Consider the following 22,190-nt stretch of genomic DNA (forward strand, 5'->3'; position numbering starts at 1 on the left):
CCAACAAAATTTCGATGTATTTGGAAATAACCATTTTAATTTATTCAGTATTGGTTATATTCAACCTTAAATACAGTCAACCATTCTAGGTACAATAATTCAAAAACAATACTGGTTTGACTTATCAGATCTGGGCTGCAAAAGCGAAATAGCCACTACATAAAAGTAAATAGATAAAAGATTTCTTGTCTCTTTGCTGCCATCTAGAAGTTCTTACAGCTTTGTAAAGCTCAGATTTGTTCACCTTAATTCAAATTAACTGGCATAATTCATAGAAGGGCAACAAGAATGGTCAGGGGATTGCAGGCAGAGTGCTGAGAAAACATGGACACTAGGTATACTGTATGTAGCCTTGAGAAAAGATGAATTACAAAGAATGTTATAGCTTTCTGGAATGGGTAGAAAGAACACCAAAACCTTAAATAGAGTAAAGGAATAATAGTTTCAAGTTTCAGGAAAAAAGATTTCAGCCGAAGGTTAGAAAAATATCTTCTAAAAATAAAATCAGCAAATAGAAATCATGAGTTCATGAAGCAGCCTTAGGCAAGGCACTATTTTAGACTTTGGTATGAAGGTAACAGAAAGATAGAAAATCACTCATGTACTACATTTATTTAAAAGAAGATGACTTTAAAATATCCTTGTGTGTGTGTATGTGTGTGTGACAGATGCAATGATAACTATGATGAAAATATGAAAGAAAAGAGCTCAAATTGTGATGTCATAATGCACACTGAATTATTTTGGCTTAATTTTGACTAGCTGCAGTGGCCTATGCCCTCTTTAAGACCAAAACATCAAATTAAACCATGGGATGTATAGGAAAGATACATGCCAGAATACTTCTATGACTTCTTGTAAGCAATAAAGATTCTTATCTAGCTTTGCCATGCTGTATACAGGAGAGTCTTCAGATAAGTCTGAGTCTAGCAAACAAGCAGAACTTGTATAATGATATCACAATGCACATTTCATTATTCTGGTATCATAATTAGGAACAACCATCTATGCAACTTTCTTTCCTTTCTAGAAATAAATATTCAAATTTTTATTTTATGCGGCGTAGGCACAATGTAGCAATGTAGAAAAGGGAATGACACCACTTTGCCTAAGGATAAAAGGTAAAGGTAAAGGTTCCCCCGCACATGCGTGCTAGTCGTTTCCGACTCTAGGGGCCAGTGCTCATCTCCGTTTCAAAGCCGAAGAGCCAGCGCTTGTCCAAGGACGTCTCCATGGTCATGTGGCCGGCATGACTAGACGCCAAAGGCGCACGGAACGCTGTTACCTTCCCACCATAGTGGTCCCTATTTTTCTACTTGCATTTTTACGTGCTTTTGAACTGCTAGATTGGCAGAAGCTGGGACGAGTAACAGGCGCTCACTCTGTTACGCGGCACTCGGGATTCAACCCGCCAAACTGCCAACCTTCTGATCGACAAGCTCAGCGTCCTAACCCACTGAGCCACCGCGTCCTTAGTATGCCTAAGGATACTAACATGTAAATTCTGGGTTCCCTCATTACCTGAAGACCAAAACATTTCTTCAGCGTTTATGTGATCCTCAAACTAAATGTTTGGCTTTTGAAATGGATTCTTATTCAATATATTAAGACTCAAGATTCAATTCCACGCCGATTTTATATTTTCCAAAACTGCAACTTCTTACAGAAAAGAGTTTATAAGAAAACTGACTAGGACCTTTTCAGTGTTACAAAGGACACTGTCTGCACATGTTTCCTGCTATCTGGCTCAGCAAGGCAACTAATGTTGATCTGGGAACATCTTTATTAAATGATTGCAAAAGATCTGCCTAGCTTCCTAGAGAATAATGGCCAATTATTCATTTTAAGGGATATCTTTCTTGCTATGCATGATGGAATAAAGCCAACTTCTTCTTCCTGGATGTATATTTAATAATCAGATATTTTATTTGACTGATAAAACATATTATCTTATTTACTAATCTGCCAGATTAAAGATGATTTTAAACTGTTCAGCTTTATAAAGCATCCTCTTTTGGGCAATCTATCATGTCCATATAATTTCCTTTGGGAAGCAGTTTATATATTTTTTTCAAAAAAGATCATCACTATGATAAATGAATAAAGGAAATGGATATATTTATCATTATTTGTTGTCCCATTTGTGCATAATTAAACAGCTGTTTAACTGTTTTATTGTGAAATGATTGTATTGTCTTCAGTCAGCATATAAAGAAATATATATGCCTGAGGGAGAACTCTGCTTACAATCTGAACATTGATAATTATTTTTCTTGCAAGAACTCCCTTCCCATTGTTCAATGTTTGCAGTATAATCCAATTCATTTAGAAAAATCTCCTTGTGTTTAATGCAGCTCTGTCTTATTTTGAAAACATTATACAAAGACAAGTTAGTAAAGAAGACCCTGAAGTTTGAAAACAAGGTGGTTAGATGCTATCACTGATGACACAAACAGGAACTTGTAAGAACTCAAAGAAGCAATTCCCAATGTTCCTTACATCCATTGGGTCCCAAAGATTTAACACTGACCAATTAATTGAAGAATAATAGGTAAACTATTCCCTCCGTCCAGTGCGCTCCCACAGAGAGGGCCTCCTCAGGGTGCCTCCGATCAAAGAATGTCAACTGGTGACCCCTAGGGGGAGGGCGTTCTCTGTGGGTGTGCCAGACCTGTGGAACCGCTTGCCGGTCGAGCTCCGGATGGCCCCCGACCTTCGCTCCTTCCGGCGGGATCTAAAAACTTATTTATTTGAGCAATCCGGCCTGGTTTGATGGGTTAGGGGTTGGGGTTTTAACATGGTTTTTTAATTACTGTATATATCGGGCATAATATTTAATTGTTTTTTAACTTTTGTACTTCATTTTTAATATTTATTGCCCTGTACACCGCCCTGAGTCCTTCGGGAGAAGGGCGGTATAAAAATTTAATAAATATAAAATATAATATAAATAAATCATCTATGTCATAATTCTAGGTGCGCCTACTTGAAAGTAAACATTTAGCCTTGAAATGCAATTGTGTATAAATGATGAACTTGCATAAATGATGAACAGGTAACTGCTAAAATGTATAAACTCTGTTAAGGTTCAAAATGGAAGAAGAGCAAGAGTGCATGATAAAATTGACTAGGAATTTTATATATATGGATAGATTAATGGGAAAGAATGTGGCTGAAAGGACTGAAATTCACATTGTCTTATAACTCAAGAGAGAATTTTTATAAAATGATGTATGTATGTGTACGTGTCACCAGAGAAATTACGACGCATGAAGGTACATTTTACCATGCATGACAGACTTGTTGAAAAGTAAGGGGGAAATGGACACAAATATCTGTGATAATGCAGAGAGTTTTAAAGATTAACATGTAGATGAAACCAGAATTTTTCTTACTAGGACTTAGGGTTAGTCAATTAGAAAAGACTTGTGAATGATTGATCTTTTATATGCTAAGGGAAGTGAGATTATTATATATACAAAGATAGAAGAATGCAGAAATACATACCATGGAAGAATTGATTTCGGAAGATTTCAGAACAATAACAACTTTTACAGTAGTACACAAACCAACTAAAGCCCTCCAAAACATCGGGAAAAGCAAGAGTCATCTATAGCATATAGTATAGTGTAAAGATTGTTACAGACACTATGTAGGAAAAACAGGCAGAAGATTAGCAGATTGCATCCATAAACATCAACTGTCAGTCAGAAGACATGATGAAAAGTCCTTAGTTTCACAACATGGACAGACTCAACCATAGTTTCAACTCGGAAACTGTGAACATCATGGCAAGTCCAAACACACCAGAGAATTCCTGGAGGTCTGGCACTCAACCAGTATACAGAGATAAACATACCACTCAAAAGAGACAATCGAAAAGCCCAAGAGGAAACAAAAAGACCAAAGCACCTCTTTACCCATATGAACAGATATTAACACCAAGACCAACTATCAAATTAACACTACAAACATGAAACTTGATTTGTAACCAACATGAAATTTATACATATTTCGTAGATTTATAGCCTGCCTTTTCCTCCAAAAGTTAAACATAGTTTACAAAACATTACCTCCTCCAATTTTTCCTCACAACAAAGTAACCTGAATTAAGAAATTAATTCAGAAAGTGTGACTGGCCCAAAGAAACTCACTAAGGAGTTTCCATGGCTCAGCTTGAACTCAAACCTGCATTTCCTCAGTTCTAGACTGACACCTTAAGCCGGGGGTGTGCAACCTCTGGGCCATGGCCTACTAGAGTGCTGTTTGCAATCAGGCCTGTAAACGGGCAAACCGTGGGCGAGCACATGGACGCATGCTCCATTTGCATGAGCGGTGGGTGCACGAGCATGCTGCTCACGCAAATGGAGCTGCGCAGGTGCACGTGTGCTTGCTGGCTGCTCGCGCAGAACCATCCCCTCCTCCCCGCTGGTTTGCAAAGCTGGAAAGGTTGGGGAACTCTGCCTTGATCAGTACAAAACAAATAAAAAATAAATCTGTGGATATATTTCACTGCACAGATGTGTGCGTGTGTGTAAATAATTATGACGGCTCCAGGTAAAACTAATTTCTTTTTGCCTTCAACTAATAATATGCAGTTAGGCTAAATTAATTTATGCTTGCCCAATCAATTAATATTGTTTCTGAAATCATTCCTGTAGAGGCAAGTGGGTAAATAACAGGACAACACTGCTTATCCATACTAAGACCAGTGCCAAGTTTAGATGCTACTCCTACTGAATTAAGGATGAGTGAGATGCGGCGCAATCTATCACCAGGTAGAGCTCAGGTTTGAGGTGCTCAGACCAATAAATCAGGCCAAACTAAAATCCTCTGGATGTCAGACTGAAATCTTCTGGTGTAATAGAGCTTCTTTGCTATATCTTGTTAAAGTTCCTTCATTTGATTGGGTCGTGATTCACAGTATAGACCCCTGGTTCAGACAGCTTTTCCTTTAGAGACCCGCTCATTCATCTTCCTTTTAAGATTCACGTGTGCCAGAATGGCATGAGGTTTCTGTGAGTCAACTCTAACATATATCATCTTTAAATGATGTTTCATGGCAACTCACAGCTACCTTAAATTACAACTGCACTGTTTGCATTGTTAGAACTCAGTCAGATTCTAATGAGGCCGTCATAAAACTGGCTAAATAGGTTTAGAAATCATTAGTGTAAATGACTAGAGCAAAATATTCCTAGGGTCCTTGGCTGACTTCTGTCACAGGACCTGAAGCAGATGGATCAGTATAATAGCAGAGGAATGCAAGAAATGAGGGTGGCAGAGTAGGGAAGGGGCTTGGTTCACTTGCTTTCTTTTTCCATCTCTCTGCATCAGCAGGATAAGTGTGAGCAACTCAGTAACATGCTAACAGATAAAGAGCTAAATGTCCCTTAGGTAAGTTCATTAAAGGAGTAAAACAATCAAAACACACTTTGCTGCAATTGAAATAGCAGATGCGGGGCAGCCCTACAAGCGCCAGGAAAACCGACAAGGGTCCCTTGCTGGCACCCAGGAGAGCTTAAAGGACGCTGGATTTTTGACAAGTCTGGCTCAGATAATGACAGGTATTGGCAGATGTATCTGGCCTCTGCTAGAGGCGAAGGACGTTGCTGAATCATCTCTAGCCTGCATAAGGGAAAACCTCTTGGTGGCTCTTCTGCCTGCAATTAAAAACCACGCTGATGCAGAGAGCTCCAGGGCAAAAGCTGCAGCTGAGTTAATGACTATCCAGGCTGGGTAAACAAACACGCATCCACCCCTAAATAAATAATTCATGAATGATTATCCAAAAAAAGTTATGTGGAAAATATGTTAAATAGGTATTATTTTTCTCCCGAAAAAAAATAATAATATGATTTTGCTCCTTTCCTCTTTTTGCTTTTGGATTCAAATAGGATAGGTGGTCTCCTAACACATCTAAAAGTCAAATAACAACAGTAGCAGGGAGCATTATGAGGAGCAGCGGTGGGGAGAAAAAAGAGAAGAACCCTTCAAAATCAAGAAGAGCAATGAGTCTGGCTTTGCAGGAGCCTGGCCTATTCTCAAAATGTGGAATTGCTACGTAAATCCATTAAAACTACTAGGTTGTGATGCTGAGAAATAGCACAGCCTTATGTACCAAGGCAGTGGTAGAAGGCAAAACATGGGTTGTGCATTAATTCAACTGTTCATGGCAATTGCTTAACAAAAAACAACAACAAAAAAAAAACCCTGGGAAATAAATACATGGAGATCACTTTCCTTTTTTATAGTAAATTTACTAAAAATTGCAACTGCAATATGCAAAGAAAAGCAAAGAAAACAATAGAAAGTGCAGAAAAGAAAATTAAAAAAGAAAAAAAATAAGATAGTAAAGAAAAAGAAAAGAAATATATAAAGAAATGACTTCCTTCTTCATCACAAGTACAAACTATTTTAATAACTTACTTATCTCCTTTTTAAAAAATACAACAATAACCTTTTGTCCATATCCAAACTCTTGCGTATAAAAAAAAATTCTGAAACCTCATCTTTTGAGTCCTGATGTCAGCAAAATCCATTAAGGGTTAGCAGAGATAATTGATATTACTCTTTGTCTCTTGTCATTTATTGCCCAGAATCATGTTAATGCCTCCCTAAGTAACACCAGCTGCCTGCAATTAGTGCAGGTTCCCATCCCACCAGGCTCAAGGTTGACTCAGCCTTCCATCCTTCCCAGGTAGGTAAAATGAGGACCCAGATTGTTGGGGGCAATTAAGCTGACTTTGTAATAATGCCGCTTGGGGGGGGGGGCGAAAGCCCTAATAAGCAGGCATATACATAGAATGAAGGCTATTGCTAAGCACATTGGTTTGTGCTTAGATTGTAAGCCGCCCTGAGTCTTCGGAGAAGGGCGGGATATAAATGGGATTAAAATAAATAAAATAAAATAAAATAAAACTACAGTCCTAAAATATCTCCAGGGCATTAAGTTGGGGAAAACTAGATTAATCCTTGTGTTCATTTTTCAAGGGAATTAAGATATTTTGTAAAGTTGATGCTACAATATCAGTAGAAGATATCTTGATGTTTGCAGTAATACTGTTAAAGATAGAAACAATTGATGCCCTAGATAGAATGACAAAATAAATGTAGGAAAATGTTGATTTTGAAAGGGTAAAATACAGGTGTTGAACCAATAAATTCTTTTATAATTGTTTAAAATATTATTTGAAAATAAATTAGTGTTATTTCATTGTGGAATGATGAACCCTAAATAAGCAATATAATAAAATTAAATCAGATTATTTTGGTAAAAATACAAATTTCAGAGGGTTTTCTGTGACGTATTGTGTTTGGCTAAACTGATTTCTTTACTTAGACTTTTTAGTCAATATGGCTTGGTGCCAAGATATTTGGACAACTGCCTTCTTCAGCCAATGTTGACAATGTTGTCTAAGAAGCTACTTGAGGTTCCTTTAATTTTTAAGATTTTTTTATCCTGCCTTTATTATTTTTATATAAGTAACTCAAGGTAGTGAGCAAACCTAATACTCCTTTCTCCTCTTCCTTTCCCAACAGCAAAAACCCTATTGGATTTGGACTGTGAGAGAATAATAGAGCCTTGGTGGAGCAGTGGGCTAATGCCTCCTTAAGTAACACCAGCTGCCTGCAATTAGTGCAGGTTCGCATCCCACCAGGCTCAAGGTTGACTCAGCCTTCCATCCTTCCGAGGTAGGTAAAATGAGGACCCAGATTGTTGGGGGCAATTAAGCTGACTTTGTAATAATGCCGCTTGGGTGTGTGTGTGAAAGCCCTAATAAGCAGGCATATACATAGAATGAAGGCTACTGCTAAGCTTGTAAGCCGCCCTGAGTCTTCGGAGAAGGGCGGGATATAAATGGAATTAAAATAAAAAATAAATAAAAAATAAAATGACTAGCCCAGAGTTACCCAGCCAGTTTTCATGCCTAAGGTGGGACTAGAACTCGTCGTTTCTAGCCTGGTGTCTTAACCACTAGATCCATTAAGTTAATGTGATAATGGCCTAAAGGTTTTGCTTTTCAAACTTTAGCACTCTTTTTATGGACTCCCTCTAGAAATTAGGCTACCCTTTCTTCTGTATTTTCTGTAATTTTTAACAACTTTTTTTAAAAAATAGTTTTCTGGAAGTTGGTTCAAATGATGCTCTTTTAGAGACTGCTCTGAGACAGTTTGGAATGACACTGTCTTTTTTTAAATGCTATGTCCTAGAGTTTCTTACTCTGGGCATTTAAACATTATAGCGATGGTGGATGTTTTATTGCTGTTAATTGCAGGAAGTCCTTGCAGATTCTGGCTGTATTACAATGTAATAAAGGAATGACTAACAATTGAATACAGTATGTTCCATTTTTGGAATGTTGCTACCAAATATGCAGTAAACATGGACTGTTTCACAGCAATAAATTTGTTTTAATTTTCTGAATTAAAAGGGATAATTCATGTATTGATTTACTGGGAATTAGACTATTTTTGCCACTCTAAGTGGCTGCGTCTTTATGCTTTGATAACAGTCCTTAATTATACTCACAAATTGTAGTGCTTTGCCTAAAATAAAGTCTTATACCATGATTTGTGAGTGATTCAGGCTGTTAGATGTCCTAACAACAGGATTTAAACTCACAATAAACCATGAGAAATATCCACTTGTAAACACAGAATATAACCTGAATTCAGAACAAAGTAAGCAGGAAATACTTATATTATTGAGCATTTAATTGATCACTCTAACATCCATGCATCTACCCTTCAGAGGAAATTATAAACTATTCTGATTCCAAGATATTAAAAACATGCATCACAAGTGTTTTAGTGACCCAAGCCTAATTAATCATTTAAAATAAGTGCTTTTTCATTGTCTTTTGAAAATAATATGAACATAAATTAACATACTTCTAACATGCACGAATTACCTTTCTTATTATTTCAATAGCTAAAGAAGCTAAACATAACTTCACAAAGTAATGCTAAGCAACTTGGTCATCATATATAGCAATTGTATAACACACATTAATTAACAGACAGAAATATCAGACAGGAATATCATTCCTTGTTAATTACACAATGTTTTTGAACCCATAAGGGAATGAATCTTTATTTTCTTTATTTGAAGTTAATTTTCTTCTATTTCTAGATGTTGGAACAAGCTTAGGTGAATTTTTCTGTAGCTCATCAAATATATGAGACTAAAATCTGTCACTGGAAAATAGGCTTTCCTTCAAATATGGAATACCCTGACTTGCATTTCTGCCCTTTTGGTAATGAGTGTTTGTTTAAAAACTCAATTAAATTTTATCTCTTTTTTTCTAGGAACTGCAGTAGCTGACATAAATCTTACTTAGTTCATTTAATAATGTAATGTAAGCTGACTGATCAGCCACATGCTCTAAAATGGCAGTATATCATTTAATAATTGTAATTAATAATTATTAATGAAATCAAGATTCACTAAGATTTTGAGTTGAGAAAAGTTAGGTTACTAATTTTTTGTTGCCCAAGCCCAGAATGGATTTCCGGAAGCGGTATCCACACAGAGAACCGGTTGTTCACATATTTGAATCCCACCAGTGAATGCAGCAAATAAGTTTCAGAAGAATGACATATAATAAACACCCAAATCCACTCAAGGTTCTTTAGGAAAAGAAAGAATTAAGGGATTAATTAATCACAAATTGATTAATCACAAATATTTTGCCCCTCTTTGAGAATTCCATGTTCCTGAAAATTATCTGCTCCTTTAACTATGTCACTGTGTTTGTGCACATTTATGATGTCAAGTGCCAAATCCTGAGTAATTTTATCACAAGAATGTAGTGTTATGGCTGAAATAATAAGAAAAAATTATTATTTGATTTATTTCTGCACACTGCTGAGAATTCCACTTTGTGACCTTCAGTCTCATATAATCAATGTCTGAAATTGGATTTTCTCCCTACCTCTGGAGCTCCTTTTATAAATGAAAAGATCTCCTTTCCACCCCTGAAGTCCTTTTGCATCTAAAAAGAAATCTTTGCTCCTTGCTTACTTTAGAAAAGGCAGGAAGGGTGAAACTGACTAGATACAGCAAGGAGTAAGTGCCATGCCATTATCTAGATATAAACTAATCAGGACAGGTCAACAGGTAACAAAAAAAACTAGCCAGGAAGCACAACATCCCATGAAAGATTGGAAATATATGCCTAATGTCATCAATTTCCACCAGAGTAAACACATCCTTTTCTAATATTTCTAGAATTTCCCAACAACAGTACTCTCCCTGGCAATTATTGTATGTTAACCCAAACCAATTGGATCTATTTCTCCTCTGTTCCTGAAAATAACAGGAACCTAAAAGCAACTCCGCAAGGATTCCCACTATTAAATTCTTGTTTTCTTTTGTTCTCTACTGACCTCCTGCAAGCTGAAACCCAACAACTGTTGCCTTAATAAAGTGTGTGATCCTTAGAGTTATGCTCCTTTTTTTTTGCCTTCCATGACAAGAGGTTAGTCACAGATGTGGAACTATGCAGCAACTCTCACTTACCCTACTTTCACGGCCAATGGTAGTGAATTTGTGGAATAATCATTCAACAATATTTGGAGGTATGGAATTTCTTCACTTTTGAAGTAAATTGATTATATAATCACCGGGACATTTTTTAAAAAATAGACTACATGATTATATAAACCTCTTTATAGTGATCATGTTGCTTATTGTGGTTGGTACATACATTCCACACACATATAGTTGCTAAAATATTCTTACCCTTCCCACTTCCACAAGATTTGTCACCATGACTATACTTGCTGTGTTTTCATGCCAGACCATTCTCCAGAAATCATATATGGTCTCTTGCATTGGTCCTGCAACAAATAAATCCAGAGATCATTTTCAAGATACTTGAAAAGTGGAATACTGTACTTTCATAATATTCGAAACATTTTTTTTAAAAAATGAAAATGATAAAGTAGCTTTTTTGCAGGCATTGGAAACCTCCTGCTTTCCATGCGGACCACCAGCTTCTTTCTTCAAACTCTATCTGTCCTTCCAAGATAGCAAAAAGCTTTTTTCACTAATCAGCAAGAAATTAGACACAAGAGCTTTTCCTGTTCCTGCATTGCAATCAAATCTTCAAAAGCCCTCTTTGGTGCCAATGGAGTTTAATTGGCACATGGAGGGATATTTTTGAGAGCTGTTGCTCGAAGAATCAGCTAATCACCCCTTCTCTAAACATTATAACTCCCCATTGAAAAGTCATCTCATTGATTCGGCAATCACATTTTTAAAGGCTCATTTGGTCCTAGTGAAGGCTTTTAAAGAGGTGTGCTTTGGATGGGGAAAGAGCCTGCTGCATATACTTTCTCCATGGGTATCTTCTGCCTAAAAATCAATGCACACTTGTGTGAATAAAACTTTGCATGTAGATTAGAGATCTCTATGTGAATGGCTCTAGTTAGTCACCCTGGAAGGCCCTCTGGGCTGGCACTTCTGTATACTTAGCAAGAGTAAATTCAATTACACTAATTTTGAGGATCGTAGAGAAATGCAACAGATTGATTTAGGATGCTATATATTTAATAAGCCTCTGTTGTCATTTGGTTTTATGCACTGTTTCCTCTTAATATGAAGAGTTGACTACTGAGGTTATTTTCTCTAATTAACAAGGCTATGAGGATTTTTAAAATACTATTCCCACCATCTTTCACGGCAAAACTTCCTAAAGGAATTCCCCTCTTTCTCTCAGTGGAAATATAATAAACAAACATGCTAGTATTTTATGAACAAAAATTTGTAAAATAAACAGATTTCACCTATTTAAAGGCAGAAGAGAAAGAACACCCTGGTCGCTAAAGATCTAATTAAAAACAGACACGGAGTCTCATAAAGCATTGTGTGGAGAAGACTGGATATTCCTCTGGCTTATCATTTCTGCATTCTAACCTAATAGAATGGCCTTGCACTCTTGTGGCTGACCATGGAAATTATACACCTCAGAGAGGTATAAATGGTACAAATAGTATCATTACAAATTATTTAGGGCTGAGAAGCATTCTAAACTGGGCCCAAAAATGCCCTGGCAACCGATCTAAGATTGCTGTTATATCTTCTAATTGCCTAAACTCTGCCAATAATTGAATAGCTTTGTCCTGCAGCAGCTTCCTAACTGTCTCTAAAGGCAGCCCACTTAATGCATGTTATAATAAACTAGCCTGAATGGAAGCAGTCTGAAATGATGAAGCAAGAATGTTGATTTCGCCAATCATTCTCTATTCTAATTCCGTAATGAAACCCCATCAGGCTCTTTCTGCCCCCAGATCAGATCAGAAGCCAGATCGGAATGGATCCAAAAATTCAATATCATTTCGCATCCCCTGGGGTTCAGAGCTAATTTTCTTCAGTATCTTAGTCGGGAAAGATGCACAACATACTGGGTAATATTTATCCATAATTTAGAGTTCTATATTTTAAGCAAATGTTTAACTACAGCTTCTTTAAATGTGGTTGGAACTTACTGTCCCTGATTAACCATCTCTAAGGGCCAGATGGTATGCTTAGCCCTGGAAGATTTTTAATTACTTGGAAGGGTATGATTCCAAAGATTTTAACTAATTTATTCGCATCATCAGGCTCACATGAGGAAATAAGTTTTTGACACAAGAAAATTTTCAACTGATTGTATTTCCAGTTTTAATATTTCTCTTGAGTTTGCACTGTCGATCTAATTAGTCCAATTCCCAAATTGCTCTTTCTGAAAGTGACAGATTTTTGGAGACAGTTTATTATTTTAATAACTATAGAGAAAATTGCTTAAATGCCAGGCTTGACAATTTTATTTGCCGTTCATCTTAATGAGGGAAGTGAGCTGGGGAGAAATAGTACCTCTGGTAATAACCCTGTTATTTTGGTGGGTTCAATTCACATATGCTCAATGCATAGAAGTTTCAATTAAATCTCTACACACAGAGAGAATACACAGGAATTAGCCATAAGCTGATTTAAGGGATGTGTAAGTAATTATTTTGTATTAGTAAAGGTAAATGTAAAGGTTCCCCCGCACATGCGTGCTAGTCGTTTCCGACTCTAGGGGCCGGTGCTCATCTCCGTTTCAAAGCCGAAGAGCCAGCACTTATCCGAGGACGTCTCCGTGGTCATGTGGCCGGCATGACTGGACGCCAAAGGTGCACGGAACGCTGTTACCTTCCCACCGGAGTGGTCCCTATTTTTCTACTTGCATTTTTACATGCTTTCGAACTGCTAGGTTGGCAGAAGCTGGGACGAGTAACAGGCGCTCACTCTGTTACGCGGCACTCGGGATTCGACCCGCCAAACTGCCGACCTTCTGATCGACAAGCTCAGCGTCTTAACCCACTGAGCCACCGCGTCCCCTTATTATAGACATGCTAAAGGAGCCCACTACTGATAATTCTGTTTTTTCCATACACCAATGTCCTAAAATACAGACATGTAAAATTAGTCATGTATATTAATTATTTGCAATGTACATTTAGAAGTTCTTTTAAAGATTTCTTGTGTGAGAAATATTTTACGAGTATATCCTTTCACTCTACTCTTCTAAATGGTGATCTACTTCCTTCAAGTTAGGCATATTATTAAGATTATAGATTTTATTGTAAGAAAGCTGCTTAATTAAATATTTTTGAAACTAGTATCAGAGTGATGCTGTGTCTTTCTTTTTCAAAAGGCACATTACGGAAGTGTCTATTCAGAAATTACAGACAATGTCACTTCAGTAAGAAATTCATTGTGCATTCTTCTTCTTCATTATATTTGTTAGTAGCCACAATTTATTTCACTAATTTAACTGCTGAGTAGCCTACACAAATCAGTTGCTGCTTTAAAAAATCACTTTGCTCTTTGCACTTTTCTGCATATATACTCATGTTTGTTTAGGTGACAGAAATTCCTATTCTTTGCTTATGTGTACAGGATTATTCAGAACTTCAATGTAATTCAAATTAATGCTTTTGTCCTAAATGACTGAAATTTGTGCCAGTTTAGAGATTGGGTGCTCTTTATCTCCTTTATCTATTTATTGCATTGAAAAATTAGAAATGTTCACTTTTGATTTTAAATAAACCATTTAAAATCAGTAATTATGTCTGAATATGAGAAAACCAATTTTTAGACAATAAAGCAATCTTAACTCTGATTCTGTTTTGTTTTCACTAAACATAGTTCAAACAAATGATAATTCCTGAGTTTAAACTTTGTGGAGTTCTGCAGTATGTTTAAATTGAAAGATTATCTATCATCTGTTCTTTGAGGATACAACCAAGTTGGAATGTTGCTGCATCCATGTAGTAGAAAAGCCTAGTTCCCTTTTATGTCTGATATGTTGCCAAATATGTATGAAATACAACCCTAGATTTGGAAACAGAACTAATCTCAGTAGAAGCAATCTTTGCCTAATATTTTTTTCATAGTAGCCAACTCAGCTCCTTTAATATTATAAGACATATCCAGATCCCCATGAAAAATAAACCTGGAGAAAAACTCCAGTTCTGTTTCTAATAATAGTTAACACCTTTAATTAGATCAGATGCTTCACTACAAATGACATACAGTATAACTTTTCAAAATTGAATCAACCATTGCTAAGTCACTGGCATCCTCTGACAATTAAAATACTGTAGGGCATTTGGTTCTCTCTGAGGCTTGTTTGTTTTCTGCAGACATTTCATTACCCAACTAGGTAACATTATCAATGCTCGAAGGGAGACTGATGATGTTACTAGTTGGGTAATGAAATGTCTGCAATAAAACAAATTTAAAGAGCACCAAGGACTGTCTAGGTTAACCCTGATTTACTCTTCTATTGATACTTAAAGTACCTTCATAGAGAATCTAATGCAGAATGTATGAATGCAGGCTTATATGAAGGTGAACAACAAAGACTAAACATCTTTCAACATCTTGTTGTACTTGGGCTCTTTTTTGAAATATAAGATTTTAAATCCTACAGCTATGTTAAGATATGTCAACTACTTAGAGTTGGTTATGATTGGAGCAGTGTATAAATGTGGTTAATAATCAATCAATCAATCAATCCAGTTCACATTTACAATTTTAGAAACAAACTATGATCTTGAACTTGATTCTTGAAATACGAATTTGACTCTGTAGGGCAAAGGTTCATGTAATCTGCCACCTTTGTGCCTGTATTTTTTCTCTTTCAGGTAACGCTGCTTAGAGAAAATGGTATCATTGCCATTTATTAAAATCCCACTATCTATACATATTCAGTATAATTTTCCTTACAACTTCCTACATAGTTGATCATTTATCCATGAGAATTAAGGCATCAGGCTGGAAACCAGGAGATTGTGAGAAGTAGTCCCACCCTGGCATGAAAGCCAGCTGTGTGATTTTGAGACAGTCACTCTGTTTCCACCCAACCCATTTAATTGGACTGTTGTGGGGAAAATAGGAAGAGGAAGGAATATTAGGTATGCTCACCACCTAAATATTTATATAAAAAAAATAACACAATCATTTTTACATTTAAAAATCATAACCATGTACATCTGATGAGGTTGTAATTGTAATCCCTCTTAAAATAAAATGTTTTAGGGAAACACGGATGCAAATAACCTACATTGCTTAATTACATGTTAAGATGTACCCAAGAGCAAGAACATTTTAAAAATACTATTAAACTTGTATTTACAAAATCCACCTACGTGCCCAGTTAACAATAATTCATTAAAGTAATTTGTTAAATCCATACACATTTGAAAATACAAAGAAAATATAAGGTTGCAAGGTTCAAGATTTTTTCCTCCCCCTCCCTTTTCCCCCTCCCCTCTGGGTCCTCTGTAAAAGGAGCAGATCTATTAAAATTAGGTAACTATTCTTCACAAAATCAGTATCAATAGTTGGGAGCACTCAGGGCAATTATGTTTTCTTATAAGGAATTATTTAGTGAAAAAGCTGTCCATTCTTAAATTAGCCATTTCTGCAAAAGTAGTTTACAGGCACACTCCCCTAGCCAAACCAATATCTTCAATTTCTTATTTGAGCAGAGTTATCAATCTCATACTTGAGAACCAGTTCAGTGTAGTGGTTGACGTGTCGGGCTAGAAACCATAAGTCTGTGAATTCTAGACTGTCTTAGACAGGAAGCCAGCTGATGACCTTGGACCAGTCACTTTCTCTCAGCCCTAAGAAAGAGGCAATGGCAAACCATGTCTTTACCTTGCCAAGAAAATTGCAGGCCTTGTCCAGGCAATCTCTGAGAATTGGATATGATTGAACAGAAGAAAAAAAAGCTGTCTCATATCTATGCCTGAAAACCTCTTAATTATTCTGAAGAAAGAATCACTGTTACCTAATTATTTCAAGTTATGACTGTTCAAATAATGTTCAGGAATCAGGGAGACATAACATTAATGCACCTATATATGTATAAATGGAAGTGTCAGTTAGCTTTGGGATTGCTTGGCTCAGAATATAGCTCAAAAAAATCTGATTCCTATTCTTCAATCAAAATTTTAATCAAACTAGCAAACTACTTGAAATCCTTATTCCCATTTATCAGTCCTTCAGTCCAACTGCCCCTTAGCCAAGCCAATGCATTTTCAATTCCCTGCCAGCATACTGCTGCTACTTTGATGGTTTCTTTCTTGAATATGGTATTGCTGCAATTTTGAATCAAGTATCAGTACTCAGCAGTGGCTAGGAAATTTAGAAGTATTACTCCTATTCTGTTTTGTAGTAGTAAAGATAAGATGCAGAAACCAGATAAATTAACAGATCAGAAGATGATGACCAGTTGATTCGGGAAAAGAAAATTCTGTGTAAAAACACTAGTCAGGTATAGTAAATTTTCCATATGCGGGACTGATTAGAAATAGCTCATATAAACCAGTCTATTTCCAGATTAATGTGGAGAAAATATACTTTCATTTGTTTTAAGCAAGATAGAGGTATTTGAACAAATACAATTCATTGCGGGTTGCATTTTGGCACGCTAAAGCTTCCGTTAGAAAGCCCGTGCAAGTAGTTAATTGGGGACTGTGATTTATGATACATTACTGGGGTGGGAAGTTCAACTTTCTAACACTGTAACCTTTGGGGGAAAAATCAGTCTTGGGTTCACCTTTGTTCACGCTGATATTATGTAGCCAAATAAATATGTTCCTTAAGGAAATATTTTGCCTTGGAGTTCTTTTTACTGGTCTCATCTATCAGAACCATGACACAATGTATAGACTGCACTTGCAATGTACAAAAAGTCTTTGATTTATGATTGTTCATTTAACATAGATTTAGCATAGTTTCAATGTTGACCTTGGAAAAAATGACTTACCACCTGTCCTTGAAGTTGCAGTCATCCCCACAGCTACGTGGTCACAATACAGGAACTTGGCAACTAGGTGGCATTTACAATGGGTACAACATCCTGTCTACCAATCTAATCTAATCTACTCTAATCTAATCTACCTAATTTTTGACACCTTCTTCACTGTAATCACAATCGTGATTTGTGACCCTCACAGTTGGCTTTTGACCAGCAAAGTCAACTGGATTTGCTTAGTGACTATTGATTAATGATTGCGGTAAAAAACTGGTTGTGAAATTGAGTTGGTTATGTGATGACTCGCTTTATAACCACACCAATGTAAGACACACATTCTGGACTCAATTGTGCTCTTAAGTTGAGGACTATTTATATGAACTAGAAGAGCAATATGGTGTGAAAATTCAAGAAAAAATCATGGGGAATGACAATTGCTCAAGGTATCATCATAGGCATTGTGCTCCAATTTCATACCAGACTATGTATAGCCAAGTACAGTATAGCAAGGGAAAAAGAACCATATGCTGTTTTCCTTAATTATGCAACTGAGCCCATGGTATCATCCAGTTGGCTAATAAACACTAAAATATCAGAAATCAAGTAAAATAATTCTGTGGTAATGCTTCTGAATGACACATCATGGTTTATGGTATTACATGTGGCATCTGTCACCTAAGCATTTTTAAAAATGTAGTTCCTGTACATTTTATAGTAATTTCTATACTCTGCAAAGATATGCAAATTTCTTTGCATATCATTTATAGTAAGTCCTGTTCAAATTAGGGGAAATTAAGCCTGCATGACTGGGCACTAAATTGTGTCATTAATCTTTAGGAAACAGCCTTTTCTGTGTAGATTTATGTTTTGGGGAAATATATGTCATAGATCATGCTACAAAACGGATCCTAACAATTAGCACGTAAGGGTGGGGAAAGAAGGATGTAATATAATTTTGCAAGGCTAGGAATCCCAATAGCTTTGGTAGGAACTGGATCAAAGTATCCTTCCAAGATAATCCATCATTCTTTTTCCTTTCTCAAGTCGTATTTTTTAGCCATGCCAATTTGAAGGTTTAGTTCATGATCTTATAGGAATGAATGATGAGAGGAATTGTCTTCTTTAAAATATCATCTGCATTGTCTCCTCACTCAGATTTCCTAAGCCAGACAATAGTAATTAAAATTATCTGAGGAAGGAGATTTTAATGAAGAACTTTTAATCTATTTATTCTGAATTCTACTGGAAGCCAGCAAAGTCCTTTTGTAGTCAGAATATTCATGGGGGGAAAAAAGAAAGCTAGCTGTCGGTCTTTGAAAGTAATTCTCTTCTATCCTATTTTTCTTTTCTACTTGACATTTTTCAAATTATTTTCTGACATCTGAATAAATTATGACTCTTGTCACTTGTCTCGACACAGAATTGAAAAGCATTAAAGAGCAGGTAGGGGCACAGGATTTATTGTTATCAAAAGCTGAACAATTTTATTCCAGAGACTTAGGATGGAGGAAAGAGACACTAGAAATACTTTAGAAGCCAAGTTTAGAGTACAGTCCACCAAGTTGTGCTTCAGTGCAGCCTTGACTAATTACATAGGTAAGACTGAGGAGTCTGTCAGTGTGCAACTAAAATAAACAGCAAGGCTTAGAATCAGTTATGCTTAAGCTTATTCTCAGATACTTTATGGGGACATGCATTATTTTCATGCTATGAATCTAGTGGCAAACCTTCTAACAATGAAGTCTGACGCATATTATAAAGACTCTTCAGCACATAAAAATGATAAACATGACTGGTGGGTTTTTTGCTACTCTGAAAAGGAAGTAAAGTTTAAGACTTCGTTAGAATTGCATACTTCACTAGGATTGGTAATTGTATTCAATACCACTTTCAACACAATGTTTAGTAGGCCTAGGCAAATCAGTTCTGATTTGATTCAAATTGGGGATTTGAATTCAAAGAAGGCATGATTTGATGTGAACTTATGAAACGAGTTCAAGGCCAAACAGATTTGATCACACTGATAACATTCAAAATTCTGGTAACAAAAGATTCAAGTATACTGTGTAATTGGAACATCAAAATGCTCTCAGCTGCTCATTTGTTTTGACAGAATGGGATAATATTAGCAGGGATGGAATATCCTTTATTGTGAAACATCATCCCTACCCCCAAGTATCACTCACTGCCTCACTGCAATAAATTTCTTTAGTATTTTCTTTTTACCTCTTAAGAGTGATATAATAGGGATGAGGAAAGGACAGCAGGACAATCTCCAAAATGTGCAGCAAATACCTAACATGCTGAATGAATGCAGTGAGTCTCCTTAGAACTAAAAATGTTTAAAACTTGCTTAAAACTATTTTTTTACATTTCTACTTACTCTGCTGGATGTCAGGCTTTACACAAGATGCTGAAGAATGACCACGGATTTGCCCTTGTAGGTGATAAAGCTTTGTTGTTTGATCACTAGATTTTCTGTGATATTTTCTCTCAATAGAATATTTAATATTTTACAAAAATAACTCTTCTTAAATAATTAAAGCAACTATTCTTCTTACTTCGATCCTTCTAGAAAATTGGGTATTTTTTTTAGCAAATTCTTGTAGAACTTTTAAGTGGACAATAAAGTAGGGCCAAGTCTTAGTTGAAATGCTTCACAGAATAATCCTTATTAATTCCAACCCCAATATAGTGTATTTGCTTCAGTTTTCCTCAGTTATATACTCAACTAAACAGTTTTATCCTAATGCTTTCAGAGTTTCTGTAAAAATTATGTGGACTGGGGGCATGGTACCACAAAAGACTTTTTCCTCCCTTCCTTCTTTCTCTTCTCTACATCAGTTTGATTGTCCTTGGTATATAAAATGATAATGAGAGTTAGACACATATCTGGGCAAGATATTTGAGAAAAGAATCTGAAAAATAATGGAAGAATCTGGACATGGGATCACTGTGACAGAAAAGAAGGATGGAGAGAAAAGCAGAAATACGGAAGGGCAATCTGTAGACAGATAAGAGGAATATGGTGACAGGATACTAAAACAGGAAAATTTAAACACAGTTTTTCACTAGTTACTATCTGGAGAGGATAACAGTGTTAGAAAAAGTATTATAGCATCTTAGCGTGTCAAATTGCAATTTCGAATTCCAGCTGCCAACATAATACATTAGAAACAGAGCTCAAAATGTCATTTGATTTTCTGAAGCCAAAAAATACATGACATAGTAACCAAAATAACAGTATCTAAGTCATTTAATTAAAAGTTCTGAAATGTGATTCTTCTTAATGTAACCTTATGGAATACTTAAACTGTTAATGCATGATCTCTATGGAGAGTTTCCACAGCATGTGTCTCAATTAGTATGCAAAACTGTGGATTATTAACCCAGTAATACGATTGGCTAATTACTATGAACAATATGTATACTTTATTTTAACCAGGCAAGATTCCAACATTTGGGACTTTAAAATATCCATTCCATATATTTTTCTTGTTTGTTATATAATTTAAATGCACAGATAATGTCTGAAAGAACTTGTATTTTACACACTGAAAAAAGAGTAATCCCTCAAGACTGAATTTTAACAAAATCTAAATCTCAGTTTAATTCTACTTAATCTCTTTGCGTATTTGTGTTTTGTTGAAAAAGATAACATTTAAAAACCTCCAGAATGATTAAGATTAGGTTAGAACAGCATTTCTATATTAAGAACTGAATTTTCATGCACATGTTTTATCTGAAAAACCAAGTAACTGATTAGCAGATAAGGAGCATCAAAACAACTACAATTAGAAATGACTCAACAGAGGTTATACTAGAGGTGTTTTCCCTTCAAAGCCCTTTCAATTTACTTTCATTAATAAAAACTAATTTCCTAACAATACTAAAAAAATAAGCATTTAATATTCAGGAAGTATTTAGACGTGACGTCGCGCAACATATCAGGACGGTTTTGCCATTGGCAGCAATGGGGGAGGGGCGCAGCTTCTGCATGACGCATCCAGCCCGTGGACCGGCAGTTTAACACCCCTGATTTAGACTATGGAACTGCTAGAATGATCTCCCAAACCTCAGTTTCAGTAGCAGTTGTACATAACAGCCTTCTTTGCCATTGCAATTGCACCTACCCTTTGGAACATCTCTCCCCCCACACCCAGAGGGAGGTCAATTCCAACCCTCCTTACCTTCTGTAAGAGCTTAAAGACCAGGCTCTGCCAGTTGGCTTGTGGCTCCAATAGAGGGTATCACATTGGGGGTGGTTGATAGATTAACAGCAGATCCTACTCTTCCTTCTTATCATACTCCCTCCCTCCCCATCTTTTCAGCTACGCTGATTTTTTAAATATAATATTGTATATATATTATACAATATAATATAAAAATAGTTTTATATAGTTTTAATATTGTAAACCACTCAGACTTACCATGTGGTAAGATGGGGAGCTAATAAATTTTACAAATAAATAAATACATAAATAAGTAGTAATGGTACTGTGTGTAATTAAAAAAATGCTTCTATAATGGATTAAAAGCATTCTCTAAAACAATAATTCTTGGTCAGTAGTATACTACAATACTCAGTTTTCCATAGTGTAGCACTTAGCACTTAGACTTATATACTACTTCACAGTGCTTTACAACTTCTTTAAGCAGTTTACAGTCAACATATTGTTCCTGACAATCTGGGTCCTCATTTTACTGACCTCAGAAAGATGGAAGGCTGAGTCAACTTTGAGCTGGTGAGAATCGAACTGACGAACTGCTGGGAGAATTAGCCTGAAGCACTGCATTCTAACCATTGTGCCACCACAGGTCTTGTAAATAAAGTATTATTTCTTTAATTCTTACTATACATAATAAATGTAACAATATACATTTTATTTT

The 22,190-nt window shown here is 36.1% G+C and overlaps 1 protein-coding gene across 4 annotated transcripts in view; it reads right to left on the reverse strand.

Annotated features, from left to right (window-relative positions):
• Window positions 1-22,190, reverse strand: part of PTPRM (protein tyrosine phosphatase receptor type M) — a 488,729-nt gene that overhangs the window by 35,470 nt on the left and 431,069 nt on the right. For all 4 annotated transcript variants that reach the window (XM_081323493.1, XM_081323492.1, XM_081323491.1 and 1 more), the window contains one exon: window positions 10,748-10,845. In XM_081323493.1, the coding sequence (XP_081179619.1) occupies window positions 10,748-10,845 (98 nt within the window). The remainder of the gene's footprint in view (window positions 1-10,747; window positions 10,846-22,190) is intronic.

The sequence above is a fragment of the Vipera berus genome, assembly GCF_964194415.1.
Source record: "Vipera berus genome assembly, chromosome: 3".
NCBI lineage: Eukaryota > Metazoa > Chordata > Lepidosauria > Squamata > Viperidae > Vipera > Vipera berus.